The 24,003-nt window shown below is 38.5% G+C and overlaps 2 protein-coding genes across 2 annotated transcripts in view; one reads left to right on the forward strand and one right to left on the reverse strand.

Annotated features, from left to right (window-relative positions):
* Positions 1-1,082: 1,082 nt before the first annotated feature.
* Positions 1,083-24,003, forward strand: part of ABCB11 (ATP binding cassette subfamily B member 11) — a 42,331-nt gene continuing 19,410 nt past the window's right edge. Inside the window, exons 1-13 of the mRNA XM_053982216.1 lie at positions 1,083-1,158; positions 3,145-3,247; positions 6,699-6,720; positions 7,953-8,000; positions 8,092-8,140; positions 9,977-10,218; positions 13,176-13,263; positions 14,149-14,282; positions 14,940-15,111; positions 16,870-16,994; positions 17,769-17,943; positions 20,964-21,077; positions 22,994-23,104. Of these exons, the coding sequence (XP_053838191.1) occupies positions 3,172-3,247; positions 6,699-6,720; positions 7,953-8,000; positions 8,092-8,140; positions 9,977-10,218; positions 13,176-13,263; positions 14,149-14,282; positions 14,940-15,111; positions 16,870-16,994; positions 17,769-17,943; positions 20,964-21,077; positions 22,994-23,104 (1,356 nt within the window). The 5' untranslated portion in view covers positions 1,083-1,158; positions 3,145-3,171. The remainder of the gene's footprint in view (positions 1,159-3,144; positions 3,248-6,698; positions 6,721-7,952; positions 8,001-8,091; positions 8,141-9,976; positions 10,219-13,175; positions 13,264-14,148; positions 14,283-14,939; positions 15,112-16,869; positions 16,995-17,768; positions 17,944-20,963; positions 21,078-22,993; positions 23,105-24,003) is intronic.
* The window catches only part of G6PC2 (glucose-6-phosphatase catalytic subunit 2), a 38,938-nt gene continuing 35,925 nt past the window's right edge, over positions 20,991-24,003 (reverse strand). The window contains exon 10 of the transcript XR_008437857.1: positions 20,991-21,045. The gene's annotated coding sequence lies outside the window, so the exon portion shown is untranslated. The remainder of the gene's footprint in view (positions 21,046-24,003) is intronic.

Raw genomic sequence — 24,003 nt, forward strand, 5'->3', positions numbered from 1 at the left:
ATAAAGCAGAGTTCTGCTCATCATATATTTTTTCTTCCAGCCTTTCCACTACTGTGAAGGAAACTGTCCCGCATTGCAAGTAACTGTTTGTTTTACTCTGGTTCTGTGCCATGGTGGACTAGATTATTATCACTGTGATGTTATCTCCAGTAGTGTTGTTCTCAAATCTGTGCTGCATGCAGTGGTATAGCTGGAGACTTCTTTTTGTAAAATAGTGGGAGGAGACACTGGGTTTGCACTTAGTTGTGCTGTCATTGTAAACACAGTAATGATGCTAACCAAGGAAAATTGGATTTCTGCTTATCTACATTTAATTGTGACACACTTTTGGGCATGAAGCTTTATCACTGGAAGTGTGAGAGCACAGAAGACTTGAAGAGATCTGACAGTCACTGTGATTAAGACATAGTCTTTCTATCTTGTCCTATCAGTCAGGGCTCTCTGTAGTGAGAACTGATTTCAGAGAGGAACTAAACCCTGTTTGTCATTTCCCTCTAAACTATGTGGTGATATTGTCTGAGGTCATAGCACTGTCTTCATCAGTGTCCCTTACTGAAAAATCCATGGAGGGCTTGTATCCAATGAGAATTCACTACTACTTAGGAGCTTCCAGGCTGTAAAATCTTCATTTCAAAGGAAAAAATGGAAAAAGTTAGAAGCCATGTGGAGATGGGCAATCTGAGAAAACCAAGCTTTTGAGCAAGTTTTTAATCTGAATTTAGCTTAATCTTGGAACCAGTTATCATGTTATTCAGCTGATGTTGCTATGTACGGTGCAGACAAGAGCGTACACAATTATTGTCTGCCAAATAAAGTTGCTGATAAAATTATGCTATAATAATTCTTCCTGTGCATTCAACTGTGAGTTGTTTTCCAGAGAACTGTCTGGTCTCCTCATGTATAATTGTTTTCCAAGTGCACTGACTTTGGAGATTGCATTAGTCAAATTTAAACACTCCATTAGATGTCAATGAACTGAAAACATTGCGACCGCGTGGTTACTGACCCAGGTGCAAATAGCCAATGCCCAATTGAAAGATTCAGTTCTGACAAATGGGTTAAAATAATGAAAATATGCTGGAAAATGCTCGAGTGCTTCACTAATTGAACAGAGTCCTTGCAATTTGTTTATGACCCTATGATTTTTCACAGCCACAGGTGAGTAACAAATTTGTCCTGTTAACTGATGACGCTTCCTGAACTGAAAGGTATTTGTATTTTTTTCCTTTGGACAATTTAACCTAAATGCTGCATTTCCTGTGCACAGTTAATGTTGGTGGGTTTTTGTTTTGTTTTGGTGGGTTTTTTTGTTTGTTTGGTTTTTTTTAATTTTTAATTTTTTTATAGGACTGTTTGAAGAGTAAGACATTTAAGTTCTATTTTGAAGCAAAATATATCTTTCTGTATAAATGCTATCACCAATATGTGAGGAACGTAACTTCAGAGAAACATGAAGGATAGTGCTTTCAGGTCCAATTTTGTTTGGTTTTTTTTTCCTCCACCCCTCCACTCCCATTTATGTTAAATAAAGATCTGATCTGAATAAAGAGGTGATTTGAAATGGATTTCAAAGGGCTTTAGATCAGGTCCTAATGTTACTCTATTTACAGGATGTGTTCCTTTGTTAGCATTTTCCAATATTACTTATTTGAATATGGATTTTGAGTTCCTCAAAGATTTTTGTCTCTCAAAAATCCAGCAACTGCACTGTAACTGGCTAAAATAAGATGCTATTTCATTTGAGTGCAGTTTGAGTTATTCTCTGTTACTAGGTTGTATTCTGCACACACATCATGGGTAGATCTATTGCTTTCTACTTTCTCTGATTTCTATTATCTTGATTTTAAATTGCAACACTATTTTTCAAAATACTAAGTGATCCCCATTAAACATTCAGACCCTGAGGAAGGTTATTTTAATAATCAAGTACAGCACGTTAATCTGCTATACAGATTACTAATCTGTTTAAGTAAACTAATGAATGATGCCTATGGAACAGGACAGTAGTTGATGTGTTGAGCTTTAGAAAAAATAGGAAAAATGTTTCAGAAATGTGGGATGGTCAAGTCTGTCAATCATTGGGTTTTTCCATTTTTCCTGTTACTTAAAACTTTAACAGCATTCAGGCTTATAAAAAAGTTACAATTACAGTTATCAATTACAAAATTGATAAATCTTTGTTAAAATGAAATAAGGACAACTGAACTATGCTATCTAAATGCTTAATATATTTAAAATGAGAGGTTGTGAGTGTTTTATACAGATGTATAATCATGTAAGTGTTGATACTTAAAGACTGGAAGAAGGTGCACTAACTGTGCCTTGGGATACATTACATTAAGCAATGATGTAGATGAGATAACATTGGTTGTGAAAGGGCATATTTTGGGGATGACTTCTGCAGCATTTCCCCCTAGGTGCATCTTGGATGCCAGGCTTTCCTGGCAGATTTTTCCTCACAAAAGCACTTCTTTAACAAAAAGGTATTAACTTTGTCTTCTTATTTCTTTTCATGTATGATATCTTCTCAGCACATTAGTGTGACTACAGGAATAAAACTGCTCAGAGGAGCAGCTCTGGTAGCCAAGAGCTGTGGGAATGCAGCTGGTGGTGATGATGCAGATGTCAACGTGGCCCTGGGGCTTCCAATGTTCTCCCTTCTTGAGCCCCAGTTGTCCCCTGTCATGGTTCTCCCAGCTGTTGCCAGCTGGGACAGCACAAGGCAGGGGCAGGTCCTGCTGCTGCCTTGTAATTGAGGCAGGATCTGTCTTGGTATGGTCTCAGCCTCTAAGCTACCCTCCCAGATGCCACCCTCACAGAGGCAGTAGTTCACTTCAGCAGAGCCATCCCTGGGGACAGGGCTGTTTGTCAGGATCTGCCAAGCCCCAGAGGGCAGCCTCCGCTGGAGGCAGGAGGCACCGAAGCCTCAGAGGCTTGAGAGGGGTGGGTTGGGCACTCTCCAAAGTGTTTTTCTGCTCTGTGGTTTCACTGAATCTGTGACATCTGTCCTGATTACAACTTGTGCTGTAATCAGTGGTGTTGTCCTGCGATCATGAGGGCAAAGGGGGAGTTTAACATGATGTCGTTTTATGTTCACGAACAAATGTAAGCTTCTCCCCATCCCCACACCCCATCTCTTTTCAGAACTTTTGATTGAAGTAAATAATCATCATGTCTGACCCAGTAGTTCTGCGCAGCATCAAGAGGTTGGGAGAGGATAATTATGCTTTTGACTCGGATGGCAAATGTAAGACGTTTATTCTTCAGTCACCTCCTTATGTTATAAAGCATGTAAAATAGGTGGTGGGTGGCCTAAGCGAAGGAAGTAGTCTACAGAATATAAGCAAATAGTCTGTGGAATAAATAGTGTTATATGTTACCTGCTGTCTTAAGTATGCTGCCCCCAAAACTTTTCTGTAAAAAATATAATAATCCCTACTCATGGACAATCCTTATGGGTAAACTAACAAGTTCAAGGTTTTTGTACACAGGTTTTTACACTCAGTACTTTGTTGTATGAGTAAAAGGGTTCTAGTGAAGAAAAAAAAATAAAAAGTGCTGTCTTACACAGTTTATTCCAGCAAAGACTCATATTTGTAGTCATACATATATTTGGCAGAATTCTTATGAGCTAATTCTAAGATCTTAGCTAATGCTAAGATCTGCATTCCTTCTTCTTATCAGAGCTTGTCCTTTTTTCCATTTTTCCTTTGCAATATGCATTTTTCCATTTTGTCAGTCCAAATGCAGAAAGAGTCAAGGAGAAACATGAAGAGAAACTGCTAAATATTTTGAGTTCACAGAATCACAGAATAATGAGGTTGGAAGAGACCTCTAAGATCATCAAGTCCAACCTATGCCTTAACACCTCAACTAGACTATAGCACCAAGTGCCATGTCCAGTCTTTTTTTTTAAACACATCCAGAGATGGTGATTCTACCACCTCCCTGGGAAGACAATTCCAGTACTTTATTATTCTTTCAATGAAAATTTTTTTCCTAATATCTAACCTATACCTTCCCTGACGTAGCTTGAGACTGTGTCCTCTTGTTCTCTTTGTAAGACCTAAGAAAAGCAAAAAAAAAAAAAAAAAAGGATGTTAAATATTTATACAGATTGTAAAGTACAAAGGAAAGCAAAACAGTAGTCCATAATGGAAGCTAAATAGCAATACAGATTAATGGGATTTGGCCAACTTCTGGGACAGAAAACTGTTCATCTCTTCCCAACACTTCCTTTGAACTCCCAGGCTGCTTAGATTTATCTTGCTGGTTTGAGGAGTTGTTTTTTTTCTGCCTGTTTGTTTTACACACTTGTTGCTTTTACTTGTTATGAGATTTTGGCAAAAGGCTATCTACTGGCAAAAGACTATTCTTCTTTTGACAACTGGGTTGCTCTTTTGGGCTATCAAGTCAGGTTGCCTCTGGATTCTTGGTTTCCTTGGACCTACACCCTGTTTTCTGCTTAATGTAAGGAGAAGGTTGTGAAACTGCTAGAACACCATTTCCAAAGCAGATAAAGCTTCAAGACCCCACTGGGATTCTGCTGATTGATTTCATCTCCAGTGAGGTTCGCTTCAATAACCACCTTTTGTACAAATTAGTTAGGATTAGCTCTCTCTGCATCAACCCTTGAACACCACACATGTAAGTGCAGTTAAGAGACGGATTTATTTGGGAACTTTTTGAGTACAATTTTTCATCAGTTGACTCTCACAGAACTTCTTCCTTGAGTGTTCTCACTTTAACAGCATACACTCAGATTCTTGCCAGTGTTTTTCAGCTTTTCGTTGAGTCTCTGCTGCTTTTTTTTTTTTGTTTTGTTTTGTTTTTCCAAATTGTAAAATTTCTTTCTTAAATGCCTTAATTCCTCTTTCAAATTTTTTTTTTGGCATTCAAAGATAACTATGGCTTTTTTTCTTTTGGGTTAATGAATTCTTTTATCTTCCCTACATTCTTTTCTTTTCTATGAACATCATGGTCTATCCTCCTTTTTCTTCTTTTTCAGTACTCAGTGTGAACTATTATTCATCTATTTTTTTCTTTCAAATTAACATAATTCCAAATTCTTCTCTTATAAATTCTTTTTCTAAAAACTGCTGGCCCACAGGAGCTGGCCTGCAATTTCTTCCACTATTGAATAGTATTGGTATGCTCTTGTTTCCCTCTTCAAATTCATAGATCAGGGATTTTTCACATTTGGACAGTGCTTGTTTTGCTCTCTCAATTCATGACTCAGAGAGCTTTTACACTTGGCTCTGGTTTCTCCCATTTTCCTTCCACTAGCCATTTCCTTTATTTCTTGCAAAACACTTTGTATTACCAGCCCATAGAAGGAGCTTTCTCTAAACCTTGACTTTTCTAATAAACCTTAGAGAATCCTCCAGAAATGGTTTCAAACCACTACTGTTGTTACCTGCTGCCAGACTTCAAATAACCAGATATATTCTTTCTTCACAAAAGAAAGGTTTTCTAGCACCAAATGATCCTTTGTAATAACAGTTTTACAAATTAGAACTTTCCTGGAAAATGTCTGGGATTCTTGGGATACATGTGCCCTTAATGAAATAATTTTTTTTTTACCATCCCAAAGTAACAGAGAGCAAAATACAACCACTAGAGTAATTGTTAACTAAAGCCAAATAAAGTTATCTTATTAACCCTAAAAAGGAGATGCATCAACTGTTCCCTCAGTCCCAAAGTCAGACTGTCTCCATCTAACATTGTAACGGAGGTAATGGAAAAGTCTTCTTCCCCTGGGTAGAAAAATGATAGAGGTAAAATATGTAGTTGCAGCGACTTCTTTGTACCCTCTGTGAATTGTGATGCAAACTTCTTCTGTGACTGATGTGTGAAACAGGCCTGTGCATGCTTAGTGATGAGTTTCTAGATGTGAAGAAAGGAAGGCAGTGCTTGAAATGCAAACTATGGTTCTGAACTTAATGTTGAATTGGCAAATGCATTGTAATTGAGCAAAGTACATATGCTCAGTGCCCTTAGGTTATCCAAATTGTGATGTAAAAATAAAAATAAAAAATAAATGTAAAAATGTAAATAAATAGATGTTAAAAAATGTAAAAAAACCCACTAACTCTTTATGATGACCCTTCTCTGGGGCCCCTGATAATACAAGCAGTGCTTTATTATGTCTTTTACAACATCTTTTGAAAGGGGGCTAAATCCTGACCTTTTCTAAGGACTAAGGAATTGTCCTACAGCTTGATTATATCTTGTAGTATGATTCCATTTCTCTAAGCTATGGTTCCTTAGACAATATCTCTAGAGCAGACATCAGTGTGGAAAGTTAATTCTACCCTCCAAAACCACAACTGCTCATCTTCCACAGGATTTGCAGTCTCTAAGTTATGAAGACAAGAGTGAAGAGCTACCACTCCTCTTTTGAGGGAGCATGCATGGAGTGAGTACTAGCTTAGTATCCTTAAGGAGGCAGTGTCCAAGATGACTTGTTGAATATTAGCAAAGAGTTGGCAATGAAAATGACTTTTGGCAAATGTCCTGAATAATGTTCTTAGTTTAAACCACATCCTGGCTATATGTATTAGTGGGAATAAGATGTTTATAACTCAGGAAAGATCAGGTCCCATGGAGTTCTAGAGTTTATGTTTCACATGTCTATAGAAGGTTATGTACTTTAACAGTAATCATTAACTAGACTGTGCATTTATTTTCCCTCACAGGTAACAGCTTCAAGAAATCAGAGTAAGTCATGTACATGATTAGAACAATCAATATTTCTATGAATATTCAAAGAAGTTAATTTTATTGGATCAAATTGATGGAATATTTATTTTTTTAAAAAAAGCTGTTCTCTAGTGGTTGACCCCCCCTTATTTGATACAACTGAAACAGGTGGACCAAAGCAGTCCTAGAAATTTTAAAAACATAAATGCCAGCAATATGATCTTCCTTCTGAAAATGTTTTTGATATTCAAATTTATCTTTCTTCATTGTTTTTAGTTTGAGAAATCACTTTTTCAGGAATTTTAATCAGACTTGATTAATTTCTCTTAAAACTTAATTGTGAGATTTTAAAACAAAAGAAATTATCTCAGATACTAAGATTTAAGTGTAGAATTCTGGATAGTTAAAATTTGGGATGATTTAGAGAATTTGGCCTTCAGCTATTATTAGAGGTCTGATTGGAAGTAAGAGCCTCCTTCCTAGACCTTTGGACAACTCTGTAGCAGGCTGGACAATAACAGTACTATAATTTGAGCCAACTCTTTCTGACACAGTGTACCCAGTCTGGAAGCTACCTCTAGAATAAGAAAACCAGAGTATCTCTTCATTTTTCCCATTGTCAGGTTGCCCATCTAAGAGAGCACCAGCCCACTATTAGAAGTCTACCACATCTTTCCACCTTGAAACCCAAGTTCTGTTGGACTTTCACATGTAACATACCTGTACATACCTGAAGGAAAGTTTTCTTTAGACTTTCTAGGATCTGGTTTCTGAAAACAGTTTATGACAAATATAGCTTGAATAGTTTGCTTCATTAAAAAACAAACCAAAACAACCCACTACAAACAGAATATCCCTACTCATTCATCACTGAATGTACACAGCTGATGATGATTCCTTGCTATGGGAACAGGAACTTTCTCTGTCTTAAAGGAAGGATTAACCAACAATTTGGCCAGTAGGTTTTTCTTTAGCTGGCCTCAAAAAACCCACAATCCACATTATAGGAACAGTGTGTTGAGGAGCTGCTTATGGAACAAAGTATAAACCTTTAGAGAATTTTAAACTAACCTTCATTCTAATCTCTGTCTAAAATTTCAAAGAACCATTAAATCACTGGTTCCAAAGAAATCTGAAAGAAACAGCTTGTCTCTTAAAATTCTGGGCAGAATGTCTCAAGTAAAATGTAATTTCAGAGAAGCAACCAAGAGAGTAAAAGTAATAATGAAAAATCATATCCTTTGTGCCAGAAATTTCTACGCATATGAAGAACCTTTTATAGAGAAGAAAACTGAAATGTGAGTTAAGTTCAATTCTTTATACTTTGCATGTAAAACAAAATAAGTACTAAAATACAAGTTTATGATTTTATGTTTTCTGTTGTTGAAGGTCATCAAAGAAGAAAGAAAACCGTGTTCGTGTTGGCTTCTTTCAGCTGGTAATGAAAGCAATGTCTATAAATATTTGATGTGTATTGTGTTGCAGAATAAGTGACAATAACCAATAAGGTTGTTTTGGGGTATAGCTGTGACTAAGCTGAACTTTTAAGGATTAAATCTTTTGGTCTGAAATCCTACCAATAAAATTCAGTCGTAATTCACTAGAACCCCTTGTCGTCTTGTCAGTTTGGTGTAAAAAATGTCTATTAAACACATTATATTTAAGCTACAGGTACACATATGGAAATGAGGTTAAGTTGCATAGCAGGGATCTAGGTGACCTTGGTTCATTCTTATTTCTGCCAAAAATTTGCTGTGTCATATTTGGCAGATAATTTAGCTCCCTCATAATTGTTCCATGGGTTTTAGAAAATTTGGTTGCAATGGCAACTTGTGGATGCACAATACTCAGTGGTATGAGTTATATCTAGCCTTTGATGTAATTCCATTGGGTTAATCCAAATTTTAAAATAAATGTAGTCAAGAGGTATCCAACCCAGCAGCATGCAGCTAAGAGATCTTACTATTCCTGTTTTGCACATAGCCCAGTCAGTTAGTCTGTAATGTGTCCAAATGAGTATGGTCCTGACTGTTGTAGCAGGCTAGTGCAGTAACATCCCTTGCAATGTACCTGGCTAAGTATCTCAGCTCCTGGTTGGGTGGAGAGAAGAGTCTGTTGCCACAGAGGGCAAACAGAGAGGTTTGAATTCTGTAGCTTCTTCTGCACAGATATTTAACTCCTGAGGTGCAGTTGGTAAATACAGTATGTTTGCTTCAGATGTGCTGAGAGATCAGACATCATATATCTGTGCATTTTCTGTGTGCTTCTTTTTTAATCAAGTGAATTCCTAGGCTTCTTATGAGCAAGGTTTGTAAAACAGTGGTAGAGTTACAGTTTTCTTCTGACTTTTTTTTTTGTTTTCTTTTTTTTTTTTTTTTTTTTTTTTTTTTTTTTTTTGTAGAAGGACGTTTTATTTATTTATATTTTATATTGTGTTAACTGGTTTTCCCTTTATATTGTCTTTGCCCTAATGTCCCTTTCCATATTTGCTGTAAATTCCCACCCTTTCTTCTCTAGGACACATTATAGCACCTACAGAACCTGGACAGGTTCTTCAGCAGGCTGTGATTCCTCTTGACACTTGATACTGATATTCTATATGGACAATTTAATCTATATATTTGCACCTGACTTCACCCAGAGAATCAGATTTCATACAATCATGACAAAGGCAACTTAAATCACTGTATTTTTGCCAAGCTACATGTGTGCAAACACTTTTCTACACATTTCTCTCTGATTAAGAGCCAATCCACAACTACGTGGCTCAGCCAAAGCATTTTAGAATTTTAGCTATGAAAACTTGCTCTGAGATGTTTGCTTGTTTTCCTACCACAGCACCACATACTTTTGCGAAATTGCCTCTGTTCAGAGGCTCCACATAATGCCCTAAGGCTTTTTGCTCCCCTCCCACTCTCTCCACTGGAAGTCTGCAAAGCAGACTATATATATGAATTATAGTTACTATTCTTAATCTCTTACCTAGTTTCTGGAATTATGATAATGCAGAAGGATATTGAGCTATTAATGTTATCTGATAATACATTCATTCACATGTTAAAAGGAAGCTTGTAATAATTTATGAGGCTGTAATCATAGATGTAATTAGATTAGATTGGACAGAGAGATTTGTCTTCTTTCTACATTGAAGATAATTCTGAAATTTAAAGAGAATGGTTTTTTATCTGATCCACCTAATTAACGATTTATCATTACACAACCAGTATGAAGACTGCCTCTCAACAGAGACCATATTTTTTTCTTCCCTCTTTAGTTTCGTTTTGCATCATCCATGGAGATTTTAATGATGGTTGCTGGTAGTTTGTGTGCTGTTGTTCATGGAGTAGCCCAACCAGCTGTGTTGCTTGTGTTTGGTGCAATGGCAGACACATTTATCAAATATGACATTGAAATGCAAGAGCTTAAAGACCTAAACAAGACATGTGTAAATAACACCATAGTGTGGATTAATGGTACTATTCATCAGAATGAAAAGAATGCCACAATAAGCTGTGGGTAAGTATGGATGTATTTGTTTCTTTCCCATTGTTATCACAGCTTGTCAGAGAATGCATTGCTATTGAAGGTCCTGTTCAGCCTCTAAATCTTATATTTTCTGTTCATAATAAGGTAGAAAAGAGGCATGGTTCTTGTTACATAGTCCTGTTTCTGAGCTGGCGATATTACCTGGAAGGACAGAAGGTCAGCTTGGATCTTGGTCTTTCAGTTATAGTTGTTAGCAAGAATATTTTTTGATTATGATTGTTCAGATAACAGATATATATGTTACATGTCTGAGTTCATTAATCTATTTTCTCTGATTACACTGTAGGTAGTTGTTGCATCCTGGGTTTCTGGTCATTCTGGTCAGGACTTAATTACCTGTAGGTGCCTGCTGACTTCTGAGCTAAAGTTAGCTAAACTTTTGTCACTGAGAGAAATAAGCATTTCTAGAATGCAATTCATCTTAGCTTATGGGGGATGTCTGAGGCAGTTCAGAAGAACTGCCCCATAAGACTGGCTGTTTCTTTCCATTAAATATAATAAATGGAGTCTAGATAATTCATTCAGATACAGATATCTGTTAAGGCCAAATTTGAACATGTAATCTTTCCTAAGAATCATTTCTTGGTGCATCATTACAAGAGTTTTCTAATCCCTAAGTGACATTTAAGTACATACTTAATTGGAATTAAAAGATACTTGTCTAAAGGTCTCTGAAATTCAGAGCACATGGGAAGGTATTCATATTCTTAGATGTAGGTGTAGATTTGACTAGGGACAAATGATTTTGCTCCAAGCCATCCAAGATAGCCTTCAGAGATGGGCTGGCAGATAGAATACAGGATTTACTACTGACCTCTGTACCTCTGAAGCAGCAACTACAGACCAGGCAGGACAGAACCACAGAACCGTAGAACAGTTTGAGTTAGAAGCGACTATAGGGATCATCCCCTTGTTTCAATTCCCTTGCTATGGACAGGGACACTTTCCACTAGATCAGGTTGTTCAAAGCCTTATTCAAACTGGCCTTGAACAATTCCATGGATTAAGAATCCACAGCTTCTCTGGGTAACCTGTTTTAGTGTCTCACCATCCTCACAGTGAAGAATTTCTTTATAATCTAAGAACTCTGTTACAGTTTAAAGCCATTTCCCCTCCATGCCCTCGTAAAACTTCTCTCTCCTGCTTTCTTGTAGACTCCCTCTAAGGTGCTCTAAAGGTCTCCCCACAGCTTTCTCTTCTCTGGGCCGAACAAGCCCAACTCTCTCAGCCTGCTCCAGCCCACTCGTCATCTTCACGGCCTTCTCCTGGACTTGCTCCAGCAGGTCCATGTCCTCCTTATGCTGGGGCCCCAAGAACCTGGATGCAGCTCTCCAGGTGTCACCAGAGCAGAAACAGAGGCAAAGTTCCCTCCCTTGGTCTGCTGTCCACACTGCTCTGGATGCAGCCCAGGAGGACATGGTTGGCTTTCTAGGCTGAGAGCGCACATTGCTAAGTCACGTTAAGCTTTGTCCACCAACATCCCCTAGTTGTTTCCCCATGGCTGCTCACAATCCATTCTTCACCCAGCCTGTGTTTGTGCTTGGAATTGCCCTGAGTCAGGGGCAGGACTTTGCACTTGGCCTTGTTGAATTTCATGAGGTTCACCAAGTCCTACCTCTCAAGCCTGTCAAAGTCTCTGGATGGTATCCCTTCTATCCAGCATGTCAACTGCACCACACAGCTTGGTGTCATCAGCAAACCTGCTGAGGGTGCACTCAAACCCACTGTCCACTTTGTCATCAACAAAGATGTGAAACAGCACTGGTCCCAATACCAACCCTTGAGAAACATCATCTGCCACTGGTCTCTACTTGGACATTGAGCACTTGACTGCAACTCTTTGAGTACAACCATCCAGACAATTTCATATCCACCGAACGGTCCATCTACCATGTCTCTCCAGTTTAGAGACAAGGATAGTATAAAATGCTTTGCACAAATCCAGTTAGTAGATGATGCCAGTCACTCTTCCCTCATCCATCAATGCTGTAACTCTGTCATAGAAGGCCACCAAATTTGTCCAGCATGAGTTGCCCTTAGTGAAGTCACACTGGCTGTCACCAGTCACCTCCTTATTTATCATGTGCCTTGGCACAGTGTCTAGGAGGGTCTGCTCCACATTCTTAATTATCATGTAAAATTGTTCTGGATATCTGTGTCAGATAACTTAGGTTAACAACCTAAGTTGTTTCCATGACAGTTTTTTTGTCAGAGATCAAGTCAGGTGCAGAGTGTCTCCTTGTGGCTTAAAATTTCAGGGTACAAAATTTGGGGTAAATTAAATAAAATTTGCTGTTCTGCAGGTTGTTTTTTTAAAAAGTTATCTAAAGGCATAACTTATAACAACCTATTTCAAAGTAGATTAAATGCAAAAGCAGCAATTCAGTGCCATTCACTGATATGAGGAGTAATTATCACTACTACTTGAGTAACAGAACAAATTATCATTTTAGATTAGCGAGCTTATGGTACAAAGTAATATTTTATTTGACTTAAGTAGCCCTCACTTCTCCCTATAAAATGCAGTTGAAATCTGAATGTTATTAGTTGCTGTAATGGTACAAAGCAAGCACATTCAACATCTAATGAAAACTTGTTGGGCAGCTCTTCTCTGAAACACCCTCTCACCTGTGCTGTTTCAGAGCAGGCAGTCTGGGGGCATTTCCTAGAGACTACAGGGGTGCTCCTGGATGGTGGAGCTTTTTTTGGTACCTGCCAGCTCCCAACCTCTGTGCAACAGCCGGAACAAGGAAGCCAGCCACTAGCAATAGCCTCGGTATTGGGATACAATGCCTCTGTTAGCAAAACAAGCTGACTTCCCCCTGGTCTGAATCTAACTTGAAGAAACATCAGATTAGAAACCTGTGAGAAACTTTAAAAAGTATTACTTCTTTTTTCCTTTTTTTTTCCTTTTTCTTTTTTTTCAGGCTGCTGGACATTGAACATGAAATGACCAAGTTTGCAGGATACTATGCAGGAATTGGTTGTGCCATACTTATATTAGGATACCTCCAAGTCAGTATTTTGTTTTTCATTTTGATTTCAAAGTTTAAATCACTAAATAATTAAGTTTATAATTATTATGTTGGTTATAACTGTTTAGCTACTTATTTGAGCAGAACAGATGCTTTCAGTTCTCATTCCATCACTGAAATATGTTAGCTCTGGCAATCTGGGAGCTCCTTGGATTTGCGCATGCATACCTTTGTAAAAGGATGCATTTTACCCACACCACAAGCAACACTTGATCAAGTGTTGCTACTGTGGAATCCACATGCCCTCCAAAACAGCTGAAGGGCATGCAGATTCCCAGTAGGCATCTCAACTGTGTTGAGCGCTGTTTCTGTTACAGAGATATTACAGAGCAATACTAGTGTAAAACTAATGCTGGAGAAGAATTGTACCCTACATATTCTGTAGTAATTGTTCAGTCCTTATGACTGAAGTGAGTCAAAAGCTTGGATGATTCCTGAATAGTCTGCTGAAGGGCCCATGGCTTTTGAAACTTTTTATAATTGCAAAAATCACTTGTCAATCTCCTTCCTGAAAATGATCCAAGAATTTTGCAGAGGTAGGATGGCTGCCATCCCTGTATTACTTACATTTGTAGATGGAAAAAATGTTGTCCATATGGCATTCATGTAACAGTATAAGTAATTTAACTTGCCTCTCCTCCCATCTTATCAGAACTGAGAGAAATGCCTGATCCAGAGGCTATATAAAATTGTTGGATTATTTAAAGATCAAAACAGCTATCATGTCTATGTAGTCAGAATGTATTTTACCTGAATAGTAATTTTATCAATAGCCTTTCCCATTGTAGCCATATTGCTTTTTCTGATTTGTTGGGAGTAGAAAGACTTTTTACTGCAATTATCAGCTGTTTTGTGCTTTTCCCAGGTCTGCTTTTGGGTTATGTCTGCAGCTCGTCAGATACAGAAAATCAGGAAAGCTTATTTCAGGAAAATAATGCGAATGGATATAGGCTGGTTTGACTGTACATCTGTAGGAGAACTGAACACCCGAATTTCTGAGTAAGTAATCTAAGACACCCATATGCTACAGAAAACATTTTACAATTCCTTCCAAACACTGCAGAATTCCAATAATCAGGCATGTGACAAACACCTTTTAGTAGAATTACAGCTATGTTCGTGGGAGCAGCAACCAGACTCTCCCATCTTTGAACTAAATACCATAACTGTTGAACCACTATTATTTCCCTTTCATGCCTTGTCTGACAGCAAATGTGTGTGTGTGTGGGTGAATGGGTTAGATGGGTTTTGGGGTGGGTTTTTTCCCCAGTTTGTCCTCTCCTCCCTTCTCCTTTTGTGCCCAGTCCTTTCAGAGTGATCTATAATTTGGGTGCCAGTGCACACTTCCTGAATCAGCTGGGGCACAGTAGTAAGAGACAGCTAGTGAATAAGTCTGCTGCCAGAACATTTCCTGGGAAAAGACAGTATATTCTCTGCAATATTCATGCCTGAAAGGCTTCTCCATTGCAAAGGCATCAGGTTTTCTCATTGTACTCCAGGGTCTTTGTATGGGGTAATGGTGAAAGAATAGGGATGAGGATGGGCCCTCTCCAGTGAAAAGAACTAACTCAAATGTGGCCAAGACCTGCAATGCAAATGAAAGTTATGCTCACCACTCTTCTGTTGATTTTTGTTGCTGTTGTTATTGTTTTCCAGTGATGTTAACAAAATTAATGAGGCTATTGCTGATCAAGCAGCAATCTTCATCCAGCGCATAACCACCTTTGTAGGTGGATTCCTACTGGGATTTGTCAGTGGCTGGAAATTGACCTTGGTTATCATTGCAGTCAGCCCTCTGCTTGGGGTTGGAGCAGCTCTCTATGGCTTGGTAAGTGAATTGTGAAAGGTTCACATTGAGCAATAATGAACAGGAAAGATCTGGCCAGAAAACTGTGAGAATTGGTGAAGTTGATTACACCCCTTTAAAGTCAAGAGAGACAGATTATGGTCTGAGGGAGCACTGAGGGAAGGGGGAGGGATGGAGGGAGGGGTGTGGTAGAGGGGAGGTGGGCTTTGCTCTCACTTTGGTTTTTCTAATTCCCAGAATAATAAATCCTGCTTCTAAGAGGGGAGTGTAAGCTTACCTTCTTGTGGGTCCTGTGGATGGGTATAAATGCTGAGATCAGAAGCTGGCCTTTACCTTTCTCAATTACTACACACCTACTTTAGATGGCTACAAGATACAGGACTTGATTTCTCTATGTAAATTAGTGACTTTTATGGGTGCTAAGTTTCAGAGACATAAAATGGTTGTAAACAACTTCTCAACCTTACCTCAAACTGTCCCTGCTCCCAGAAGCTGCTGCACCTTCTCCAGTTGCTCCTGTTCTGCTTCTCCATCCACTTCCTACAAACTTTCACTGTACAAAGGACAGTGAAAAGGGAAACTGCAGGATCCTCTGCCCTCTCATCTCCTCTCCCACACTCAGCAGAGCTGGGTAATTCCTGCTTATTCTCTTCATTCTTCTTGGGTTCAGTCTTCTGGCAATCTCATTTCTTTCACATCAGGAACAGCTTGCTATCATTTTGCTATCAAACATCTAATGTAACTGTGACTAATTTCTTGTCTTCCAGCTCTCCTTTAGCACCTTGTGCTGGCTGCCAGTAGCTGATATGAATAATGACTCATGTGAAGTGGGAGAGCAGAAGCTTGGCAGGAAATGAAATAAAACCCAAAATGTTTTTCCTTAATTTGTTTCACCTTATTCCCCTTTATGCTTTATGTTTGTAATTTTCTCCCTTTCCATTCTTACTTTTCTGTACCCATCTTTTTCCAGTCACATACCTACTGTTATGTTTTTCCTCCTTATAAGCCTTTCCAGCCCAAGTCTTTGTTTTACACCATGAAGAAAATAGACCCAAAGTCAATCTGGCCTGGTTTCCTGTCTTCAAAAAGGACTAATAGATGCAAGGGGTAGGGTATTTGGAAAGAGAAAAGAAAGACTGACACATTACACTTTCTAATGATATCTCATTCCCAAGTCAATGTGGTATCTCTGTGTATAATTGTAAATTACTACATTTTCTTCCATTAATTTGAGCATTTTTTGAGTCTAAGTAAGCTTTTGGCATCCAGTGAGCTCTTGGTTGCTGTATAGGGACCTTTTTGCTAATAGCCCACAAAACAAAGCACAGTGGTGGGCAATATCTGTTTTTATCCTCCCCCACCACTACAGTTACCTCTTTTTCCTCAAGTTGGGATCTGCCACAGTGGTTAAAGGGATACTCCTGGCACTTATGCTCCCCCTTCCTCCCACTTTGCACAAACCCTCAGTGTGCAATCTGCTTCAGCCTAGTGAGAGGAGAGAGAGGGAGGGAGGGAGGCAGGGAAAGCAGAAGTTGTCAGCTGCTCTTTCTAGCTACTTGGAGCAGAGCTGTTGCAAAACATATGCTACAAAGGTGTATGCCCTGGCACTAGAAGAACTAAGTCTTCGAGTGTGCAGCATGCCTAATAAAAGCCTGCTTGGAGTGCAGGAGGTGACCCAGTGCAGAGCAGCCAGCACAGGGTGATAGCCAGCATTGCTCATCACTGTCCTCTTCTGTACCTGGAGTTCAGGTGTAACCAGCACTGCTTTTGCTTTTGTAGGCTGTGGCAAAACTAACAGGCCGAGAATTAAAGGCTTATGCAAAAGCTGGAGCTGTGGCTGACGAAGTGCTCTCATCCATCAGAACAGTGGCTGCTTTTGGTGGGGAGAAGAAAGAAGTTGAAAGGTTTGTTTGGGCAAATTCTAAGGTCTCTGATTTCTTTTTCCTGAAGCAACGTAATGCTGTAATGCACATGAGATTCATAACAATTAATCTCTATATTCTACAACTATGACTATCTATTAGCTTTGAAACTTATATGCATGTATATTTCAGAAATTTAGGTTTCAAGTAATGTATGCAGAATTAGTTTTATAATTCAGTCAATCAGTGAAATAAAGCATCAGCAATACTATCTTCAATTCATGCTTACTTGTAGGAACATTCTGTCAAATTTTTCCCTAGATGCTGTCTGTTGTATCACTTTTGCAGCATATCTGAAAACTTTGTCCTTTCAAGCTAAGTAGAAGAATTAGTTTCATCAGGACATCATGATGACATTCAATCATGGCATCATTTTTCATCAGAAGAACATCAGGTTTTTCTTCTGCAAATTTCTCTTAAATTCTATGAAAACATAACATGGCTGTAGGATGTGCTCTGGAGTGTTGGCCAAATTCTCAAATCCTGTGTTAATCTGCTAAAACTCCAAACCCCATGATGAGGTATCTGCAATGAGTGTGGCTTTTCTTGTGCTTATTACACTAGAACATACAAGGATTTAATGATCTGGGAGCACTGCTAGTTTCAGCAGTGCTCTCTCCCTTCAGATTGATTCTGTATTGACCTTATGTGTGGACATTCTGCTGAGTCATCAAAGGTGCCTCATATGATCTTTGCTCATTTTGAAATTTCTGTCAAATTTATTTAATTACCTCTTATTTTTCTCTCTTTCTACAGATATGATAAGAACTTGGTGTTTGCTCAGCACTGGGGAATTCGAAAAGGAATAATAATGGGATTATTCAGTGGTTACATGTGGTTTATAATTTTTTTAAGTTATGCATTAGCCTTTTGGTATGGCTCTAAACTTGTCCTTGAGGAAGAAGAATATTCACCTGGCACTCTTCTGCAGGTACTCATTTTAGTTTTATGCAACTTTCCTAGACTGTTCTTTAAAATAATAATTCTGGAACACTTATCTGTTCTGGTATCTGGTCGCTCCATGGTAACAAACATTATTTATGTCTTTTAAAGATTATTACTCACTATATGTATGACACAACTGGATAAGATAAAAAAATGTTTATTTTAAATATTTTGAATATTACTTATGGTTACCAGAATAATGTCTTCATTTGACAGCCTACACAATTACCAGAGGCCTGAAACTAGCTTTTCCATTTTGTGGGTCAGCATGGGGCTTTTGGGATCTTGGCTTTTCTGAAGAATTTTACGATGAAAAATGTTGTGGTAAAGAGACACCTAACTGAAGAAAGTCTTGTCATATCTAATTTCTCATTAATACTTTGTGTTCCTTTGAGAAACTATTTCCTGTTGTTTTGTTTTTACAAAGGCTATGTAAACATGTATGCAGATAAAAATACACCTGGCTGTGGCTCCTGCAGCATGTACAAAAACTATGTTAACCTGTATGGCACTCATGCATTCACTTCTGCACAGTAGGTGCTTTAGACACTTCTGGCCTCAATACAACAAAGCCAACATCTACAGGTATTTTGGTTAGCTGCTTAAGCCAGGACTGCCCAAATGGCAGACTCCAGTCCAAACTCAGAACAACTTTTCCTGAACCTTAGTAAGTTCTGGGTATTCTGATGAGACATCTACTTTTGCTCCTTCTCTGCTGGATGCACACCATGAGAGTTTCCAACCACCTGCTGTACACAGTGCAAAGTTAAATGGAACTTGGCAAATTATTCTAAGAACATTGTAAACCTGAGTCATTCTGTTCAAGGAGGAAATCATTTGCACCTGCTCTCAATACCATAGCTGATATGAGGTAGTGCTGTGAAAAACAAAGTGAGCAATTTCTTTGCCTTGCTCACGGTAACTGTAGTCCAGTGCTTACAAATGACAAACAGTGGGGAGCTACTCTGTAGCTGAAAAACTGTAGCTGTCAATGGAGAGAGTCTCCCTTATGCCCTTCCTCACAGCTTCCAGTCATCTTTCTTCTACTTCATATTTTATACCATACACTCCTAGTTTGGCAGGGGGGCAGGAGGGGGAATTTCTAGATACAAAACATTGAAACATGCTTTTCCTGCTCTCTCAAAAAGTCATACACCTGCCATACTGCATGGAGCTGTACTAAGTATTGCCTTCCCTTCTTCTGCCAGGTGTACAGAACATGCTCCTTCATGTTCACGATAGACGCTGACAGGCATAGAAGCCCTTTGCTTTAAGACTCATTCCCGCAAGAAAATTAGTTAGTAGTAAAGCTGAGTGTAAATGTATGGCATGACCTCTGCATCCCAGATGTTTGCAGTGCACAGTATGCGTTCAGTAGATTCCTCCACTTTAGCTATAGTGATTTTCCCAGTAAACATCATTATACTGCAAAGGAGAACTAGTCCTATGTACTGTTATTTCTTTCTCAACAGTTTTCCTTATACAGTTTGTCCCATTTATCCTGAGTTCTGTTTGTGTTGTAGCCAAAAGCTTGGCTACAACAAAAGCTTTAGCTGGGTCCTTGATTGCTTCTTAGCAGAATTTGCAGGCCAAGCTAGAGCAAATGGTTACATACCAGATATAACATTCCATGTCACCTTATGTGCAGGGTGAATGTTCAAACCAGCACCCACAATAAAGCAACAAAATGGATCAAAAGCCTACACCAAAGACATTGTCCAACCCTTACAATCTGTTCTGCCAAAACACATCTGTAATTGAAATACCAAGAAGTAAAACAGAGTAAATTCTAGGAAAAAAACTGTCAAAAAGTGTTCAAAAGCACACCTATATGTTAACACTGGAAGAATAAGCTATACTTAAAATACAATGCAGAAAACAGACAATGAAATAATTTGCATCTATGTGATATACAAGTGCTAAATAAGCCTCTACCTCCTTTATGTTCACCACCTTCCAGTGTCCCGTTCTTTGAAGCCCCTGCCAGCATTTGCAGTCTTAGTTCCTGTCTATATTTAAGAACCTTCATAAAAACCTTTCATAGAAATGAAGTATTGGCAGCTCTTAGGAAATTTCGAACAAACACTTTTGTATTTTAGCTGATAGGCTACAGCTTCACTTGCTTCTGATCGCAAGGTCACACACCAAGGGTGAATTCTTGGACTCAAGGGTACTCTGATATTCAATACTGTATCCAGGTGCCTTTATTGTCTGTCAGTCTTCCCAGGAAGAGCAGATGCTGTTGCTCATTTTCTCTCACGTTGTCCTAGGCTTAGGCAAAAAGGGGATCCTTGGGCTTTCAGAAAATGGTCATTAGTAAGTAACTCTTCATTTTGGTTCTTGGAAAAGGATTTAAAACTGTGAGCCCATTGGGTATGTGCCACCTGTAGAAACTATCCACCCACACTGATAGAATAATTTCACCTCAAAAAGTGGCTTATTCAGTGTTGGTAGCAACCCTTACAGTTCATTTCTCTGTGAGACAGAGAAAAAAATATTCTCTATAGCTGGTACCTCCTTCAAAAATAAGTTTCTGAGTATTGGATGAGACAGGAGCTGCAGTATACAAAGATTGTAATACAGTGTTTTAAGCTCCTTTCTATTTTTGCTTACTGGTAAAAGGCATCCCTGAAAGAATCTCCTTCCCACCAATGTCCTGTTCCAGACCTTGTTTCAAGGAAAAGGCACCTGGTCAAACTGAGATGGCTTAAAAATACATCAGTGGCATCTCAGTAAATACCTACATGCATACTTTTTTAGGCAAAGACAAATATGAGTTGATTTACTTCAACCTCAAACAGAGCTCTGAAAGATAGCTAAAATACCTTCTGAAATGCATTTATTTGCCTTCTTATTGGCTAATAATGCTCATATAGTGAATCACTTCAGTTCAGCAGATGCCTGAGAAGTCATGAAGCTACTGTAGTTGGGTTTGCCTGTCTAAGCTGTAAGCTATAATAAAAATGTGATGTCATATTTTGTTAACTTCTTTTTCCACTTCTTCAGGTTTTCTTTGGTGTTTTAATAGGAGCGTTAAATCTTGGCCAGGCATCTCCCTGTCTGGAAGCCTTTGCCACTGGTCGTGGGGCTGCAACAAACATTTTTGAGACAATAGATAAAGTAAGTAATGCATTTCTAAGCTGTGCTACTTTGTAGTGCAAAAATAATTAAATAAGCCTGAAGTGGTACTAGTTTTATCTGCTGTGTAAATGAGGAAAAATGAGTAAATGAGTCCGATTAAAGAAAAAACTGCCTGTGCAATAGAAAAGTCCAGTGGGATGCACATGGGCTCAAAGAATGCATTGAACAGATTTCTTAAGTGGCCTGGTTCTGAGTTCTGAAGCTTTATCACAGCTGCTGCTATTCCTTGTTCCCATTTCTCCTTACATGCAATTACTTATCAGTGCTGGCCCATGGAAGGTGTGCTGGCAGGCAGTAATAGCCATTCTGCAAACAAACTTGCAGCAACCATCCCATAGCTCCCAGCCTCTAGATGGCATCAAAAGCTGTGGCTCTGTTGGCATTAGTGGTGAAGGTGGCCTCTGTCACCTCTCCCAGAGCTACCCTGAGCAAAAATGGGGCCAAATGAGCACAGGCACTGGTTATGCAGCTGTCATAAATGTTAATCACAATATTATCTAAACAGATACTTGAAATAATTGTATGAGAGACCCTGAGATGCCACTGAAATTTATTGATTCCTTTCTTGAGGATTCCTTTCTATAGCTTTATAAATGTAGTGGTTGGAAATGTACTGTTGATTTCTTAATGTATTATCTCTGTTCACTCACAAGCTTCACTGTGCTGAAAGCTGTGTAAACACATTAAAATGCTGCTTTTCTTCTACAGAGCACATGGTAATGCCAACAGTTTTTTAGTAACCCTTCAAACTCCTGAAATAATGATAAAACATATACACTTCATAAGCTAAAGCTCTAAAATGAACTGAAAATAGAGATGAATTAGGAATGTGTTTTTCTGAGACAAAATTTAAAATCATAAAGAGTTGCAACAGTAAAGATTAATCTCAATATTCAGGATAAGGCTGAGTCACATAACCTTACGGTAAAAAAAGCAAACCAACGTCACATTTCATCTATCTAGAGAAAGGGTGACAAAATTAAATCCATCTGCTTGCCACATTTGTAGATTTGTGATTAGACAGTACATGCACAGTTCTGCCCTGGCACTAAAACTAGTCATGTTGAGGTTCCCATTTGCAGGATCACTGAAACTTTTTTATACATTAGTATCGGAATTTAAGTAAGTTATATTCCCAAAATGGAACCAATCTTGTAGCTGTTCTTAACATCTTAGAACATACACATTTATCATTTTAACTTTTCTTTCAATCTGTTAGGCTATATTAAAAAAGCATGCACATTTCAGTTATCAAATATTCATTGCTATAGTTTTAATTTACTGTTTGTATTCCATGCTTCAGAAATCTATCCTTAGAAAATTTTATTTCTTTGTGATTCCTCAAATTTCTTTTAGTTATTTGCTCATGTCTAGCAGTCCACAATACTCTAGACCTGGCCAAAACTATGCGAGACCCAAAGCACTTGTTAGGAAAACTTCAGTATTTCAGCTCTTAGGACTGGGTGTACAAGGATGGATGTTTTAATTGCCAAGTGGCGAGGCCCGAAGATTTTCAGCAGTTTTTGAGTGAGGTAGTGCCATTTTATTGCTGAGGAGCTGGCTAAATTAGCTTAGTCAAAATGCCTCTGTCAGTCAGCTACTCAGTTCCAGCAAAAACTGCCTGAGTGGTTGGCTGTGGTATTTGCAGTAAGCCTACAATAAGAGGGTGCATCCTTCTTGTCTGTGCTACCCACCAGTGACAACTCCCGCATCACTCTGGCCCTCAATTCCATGTCCCTTGCCTGCTATCCCTGTGCCAGAGCCTGCAGCTGGCTCCATGCAGCTAAGTGCTGTTCTAACAGAAGTGCCATGGCTTTGTATGGTATTGTATTTATCTACTGCAGCACTGTTGACTGTTTAACACCAAATAAATAACCAAATAATTTTCATCCTAGAAACCCACCATTGACTGCATGTCAGAAGATGGCTACAAGCTGGATAAAGTACGAGGTGAAATTGAATTTCATAACGTAACATTCAATTATCCATCCAGACCAGACATAAAGGTAAGTATTCATCACCCATCCTGTGAACACAATTATTGTAAACAAGAAAAATATCCTGGCTCTGCCAGCAATTTCTAGATTTTCTGTAGAGATTGTTTTCCAGAAGCCCAGACTCTTTGCTTAAAAGTAGACTAAATAATTCTTCCATTAAAGTGTTCTTCTGCTTACTGTTTGGCTTATTTTACCATTCTGACATATCCATTGCCAGATCTGCATACTCCTTGCTGCTGAACACAAACTCCAGTAATTTTGGGCAAATTCACCTGCGTACAGCTTCTCTTGCAATCAGTGATGCCCTTGTATCAATGTGTATGAGATAGAACACAAAGTAATAAACTGAATGGTGCAAGGAGATTTTATAAAACTCTTCCATTACCCTGGGGATGCACCATGTGACCCATTAAAAGGTTAGCAAAGGGACAGGAGTGTAGGCTGTATATTCCACTATTTCTTTACTCCTGTGTTTGAATTGACAAATTCTCCTTAGAAAAGCATGTTATTGGACAAGCATATTAGTGCTATTACATCTAAAGATGGAAGCACATGTTGTATCAGATTTTTCTACAAAATTTCATGGTTACAGTCTTAATATTTATGCAGTGGCATACATTCACAATACACAGTGTTCTTTAAAGGGAATATCATTTAATAACTTCTCTAATGTATTAACTTGACTAGTTCTTATTGATGAACAATAGGAACAATGAAAGGTCAAAATCTGCCTGCCTGTTGTAGAAATGAGTGCTCTGCATCTACAAACTCTTCAAACACTGTAAAACTATGTGGCTTGATTTATCCTCTTTCTTCATAATACTTTTCTAAATTTTGTAAAATTGCTTTGAATCTTGACTTTAAGGTACAGACTATACTCACTTGGTTGCATGACTGTGGGAGAATTA

The sequence above is a fragment of the Vidua macroura genome, chromosome 7 (genome assembly GCF_024509145.1).
Source record: "Vidua macroura isolate BioBank_ID:100142 chromosome 7, ASM2450914v1, whole genome shotgun sequence".
In the NCBI taxonomy this organism is placed as follows: Eukaryota; Metazoa; Chordata; class Aves; order Passeriformes; family Viduidae; genus Vidua; species Vidua macroura.